The 4,414-nt window shown below is 33.2% G+C and overlaps 1 protein-coding gene across 1 annotated transcript; it reads left to right on the top strand.

The window, feature by feature from the left end:
* The first annotated feature begins 3,187 nt into the window (after positions 1 to 3,187).
* LOC116075792 (olfactory receptor 6C6-like) lies at positions 3,188 to 4,147 on the top strand. Its single transcript, XM_031349170.1, has one exon. It carries the CDS (start codon positions 3,188 to 3,190, stop codon positions 4,145 to 4,147), a length of 960 nt encoding a protein of 319 aa, XP_031205030.1.
* The last annotated feature ends 267 nt before the right edge of the window (positions 4,148 to 4,414 follow it).

The following is a 4,414-nucleotide window of genomic DNA, read 5'->3' as shown; positions in this document are numbered from 1 at the left end:
AAAGGCGTGCGCCACCACCGCCCGGCATAATATTCTTAATATCCAATAAAACTCAAGAAATTGTATTTCTTGGCCTGTGAGTCATATAATCTCATAATGTGATTTGTGTTTTTATCCTTTACAGTATACTGTGAAAATGTATGGTATATATAATTGTTGAAGCAGAACAAGTCAGTAATTTCAAGTGAGGAAATTCTAAAGAATTATATAATTAGACATTTATGTCAATGTTGTCAATTGCACAGATTTTATAAATGAAACCATTATACATTATATGGTTATACAACTATCTATATGTCTTGAAGAACCTTTGAGTCCATGACATTGCTTTTTACAATGTTTTATGGTCGAATGAATACCAAGATGCTGAATGTTTTTCAAACTAAATTTGGTTTGGTATATTAGATTTATCTCAGGCTGCGTCAGTTGGCTAGAGTGCCCTGTCTCAAGTCTTCAATTCCTTTAGAAACCATTTATCAGTACAAATGTTCACAAAGCTCCTTCTATAAATTGCTGTAAATGACAAAGGGGAGGACATCTATCTCTGAATAACTTCTGATTCTTTATATTTTTATTTTGTATTTGTACTGTTTTCTAAAGAATAACATATACTTCACAGGTTACAAATGACTTTATTTTACCATCAGATAAGAATTCATGATTATACATTTTCTACTTTAAATGGCTTAAATTCTTTCATTATGAAAAAAATGACATGGTAAAGCCCTAAAACTTTATAAAAAAAAGTTCTGTAAAGTAAATTCTAATTAAAATGTGGATAAAATCTTACATAAAAGCTTTCAAAAATAGAGCCTTTTTTAGAAAATAATTTATAAGAGAATAATTTTAAAACTAAGTCTTCTGAAATCAGAATTTCCTAGTTAGTTAGTTATCTTATGCAAACCAGAATATTTTTTTTTTGTTTTGATCTTACTTGGTAGCATAAGATGGATAGATAGATAGATAGATAGATAGATAGATAGATAGATAGATAGTTTGTGTACTAGTGAGTGTCTTTATAAGCAAAAGATTATTGCTGGGTGACTATTCTAATAGTAAAATGTACACTATCAAATATTTGCTTTGTCTTTGTTCCTATCACATACTGTGGGCTAAAAGTTGCTAGATTTTTTTTTTTGGGAGGGATATTTTCTTCTGATCATGCTCACTTGAAAAACACATCCATGCCATTGTATGTACACTAGAAAATAAGCTTTGTTCATATCATATGCTTACCTTCATAAATGATCTTTCATATGTTTACTCTTTTTCCTTGAATTCCATCACACAAAAAGGAAAAATAATCATTTTATGATTTCATGACATTTATCTTTCTCTTGACTTGTGTTTTCTTTAATGTGCTGTAAAAATATATTTCCCCATTTATATAATAGTTTGCTATACATCTAATACTAGTAGATACCATCTATTTTAAAACCATGGGAATATGCAAAAAATGTTATGTTGCTCTCATTGGAAGCATCACCAAACTTTTCCTAAGGAAATTGTATTAGAAAGGAAGTAATGTCTGAAATGACCAAAAGTGCACCGTTTGCAAGTCTTATAAGAAATGCAGCTGAATTGACCCATTTGTCACGTGGAAATATTGGGAAGACAATATTATTAGTCATAAAAACTCACTACAAATCAGTAAGTTTCAGCTTTGCTAGAGTGATTAAAATTGACCCAATAAATCAATTCTAGATACTGACATGGACAAAGATACATATTAAATTCCCAATATATGCTATTATTTGTGTGCCATTTGATTCTTCCTTACAAATTAAATAAGAGAAAATTACATGCTATCTTAGTTCCTATGCAACTGGGAAAAAATATGTGAATTTTCAAATTTTAAGCATATTATTATAATTATTCACTTGAAAATTGTAATACTTATAGAACTATAAATTATAGATTAATACTTAAGATAGTTTAGAAACATAAACTAATCCGGGGGTTTTGTTGATTGGTTGGTTGCTTGGTGGATTTTTGTTTGTTTTTTTTCTTTTTCATCCCACCTTTGGTTCCCCTTACCTCCTCTTTTCCCAATCCCTCTCTGCTACCTCTCCTTTCCCCACCTCCATTCCTTCCTCCTGCACTTCTCTTCAGAAAGGCCAGGCCTCCCATGGATATCAACCAGCCATGGCATATCAAGATACAGTAAGAGTAGGCCCCTTCTTTTTTATTAAGGCTGGACAAGGCAACCCAATCAGACGGAAAGGGCCCAAAAGCAGGCAACAGAGACAACCCATGCTCCCACTGCTATAAGCTCCACAAAGAGACCAAGTGGTATAACTGTAACATATGTGCAAAGGGTCAATGTTAATCCCATGCAAGCCCCCTGGTGGCCTTTCTCTGTGAGCCTTTATGAGCCCAGATTGACTCTGTAGGTAGAAATATGAAGTATTTGTTATAACAGTCTTTCTAAAAAATATATGAGCCTTATATATCTACTTGAAATACTAGATTTATATTTGTGGGTGAGATGTTAGTCATTACTTTTTCTATAAATATCTTTCCCCTCTCTCACTTGTCCTGACTCTGAAGATATGACTGGAAATCACACTAAAGCAAAACAAACAAAAGAAACAGGACCAAACAAAAAACAACAAAACAGAGCTTATGTTAGCAGGTTGAATTGTTGATTCAGTTTGAAACTTGTATATTTTTCATGTTTTCCAATTATTTTCTAAGCACCTAACTCAGATCATCATCATACTGATCATACAATAATCTCAATCTACGTTGCCATTTATTTAAATTCTTTATTGTTTGTTTTTCTTAGAAATTTTATATGTGTGCATTCCTAAATTACGTTCTATGACTACTGGGAATATGCAGAAATATCTAATAAAACCCCCAAATTTTAAATATCAAGCAATTGAATACTCTATCGAAATAAAAATGTTAATATTAATGAAACTGAAAACTTATATTCCAGATGATGAACATTCCATCTGTAAATACACAGTTATACTCAAATCTTAACAAGAATGGAAATAAATAATTGTTCTTTAAACTTACTAATGATATGAAGGACAAACTCTAAGACAATTTTTAAAAACATATTGACATTGGTTAAACTTCTGAGTAAGAAATTTTCTATGATGAAAAGGGGACAATTTTTAACACATGTACTTTTTCTAAAGTTTTTTTTTTATAGACATGTTAGAATAAAGAAGGAATGAAGAACCAGTCAGTAGAGATTGTGTTCATTTTGCTGGGTTTGACAAATGACCCTCAGTTACAAATTCTGATTTTCCTGTTTATGTTTTTCAATTACATCTTGAGTCTGATAGGGAACTTAATAATTATCTTCCTCACTCTCCTGGATCTTCGCCTCAAGACTCCAATGTACTTCTTTCTCCGGAATTTCTCCTTCTTGGAAATGGCATTCACATCTTCTTGTATTCCACGGTTCTTGATGAGCATTCTCACTGGAGACAAAACAATTTCCTATGGAGCTTGTTTAACTCAATTATTCTTCTTCTTTCTATTACTAATCACAGAGTTCTACCTCCTGGCTGCCATGTCCTATGACCGCTATGTAGCCATCTGCAAACCACTGCACTACCCCATCATCATGAATAGCAAAGTGTGCCACATACTGGTTATCAGCTCCTGGGTGACTGGATTTTTATCTATCTTTCCTCCTTTAATGTTGGGACTCAAATTGGACTTCTGTGCTTCCAAACTGATAGACCACTTCCTGTGTGACACTTCTCCTGTCCTGCAGCTGTCTTGCACAGACACACGTTTCATAGAATGGATGGCTTTTGTCATAGCTATAATGACACTTATCATCACCTTGATCTTAGTGATTCTCTCCTACACACTCATCATCAAAACCATCCTAAAGTTCCCTTCAGCTCAACAGAGGAGAAAGGCCTTTTCTACCTGCTCCTCACACATGGTTGTTGTCTCCATTACTTATGGGAGTTGTATCTTCATGTACATGAAAACATCAGCCAAGGAGAGGGTAACCTTAAATAAAGGTGTAGCTGTGCTCAACACCTCTGTGGCCCCTTTGCTTAACCCTTTCATTTACACCCTAAGGAACCAACAGGTGAAGGATGCTTTCAAGCAGGTGCTTCAAAGATTTTGTCATTCTCAAAACAGTGAATTAAGATTTAGGCATCAATAGCATGCTGTTGGGACAAGTATCCATGATGGCCTATGCTATTTCTCTCCAAAACTTAGATCATAATGAGTACTCTGATTGTTCTATGCTCATCTTTCAGAGTCCATCTTTTGAATCACTAGGAGCAAAATGCTTCTTCAATTAATAATGTGTAATTCTATCTTTGCTCAGAAATCTCTCTTCTTGTGATAGGTTTATTTACTAAATTACTGTAAAAGTAAATGCTGTTAGAAATTATAAATTAGTTCTATGTGCATAATTAATTGCTAA

Source organism: Mastomys coucha, unplaced genomic scaffold (genome assembly GCF_008632895.1).
Source record: "Mastomys coucha isolate ucsf_1 unplaced genomic scaffold, UCSF_Mcou_1 pScaffold4, whole genome shotgun sequence".
NCBI classification, from domain to species: Eukaryota; Metazoa; Chordata; class Mammalia; order Rodentia; family Muridae; genus Mastomys; species Mastomys coucha.
Note: the sequence above shows the minus strand (reverse complement) of the source record. Positions and strands in the feature narration are given on the sequence as shown.

Excerpts from the sequence above, each read along its gene's own strand:
- LOC116075792 (XM_031349170.1), top strand. The coding sequence starts at position 3,188 with ATGAAGAACCAGTCAGTAGAGATTGTGTTCATTTTGCTGGGTTTGACA.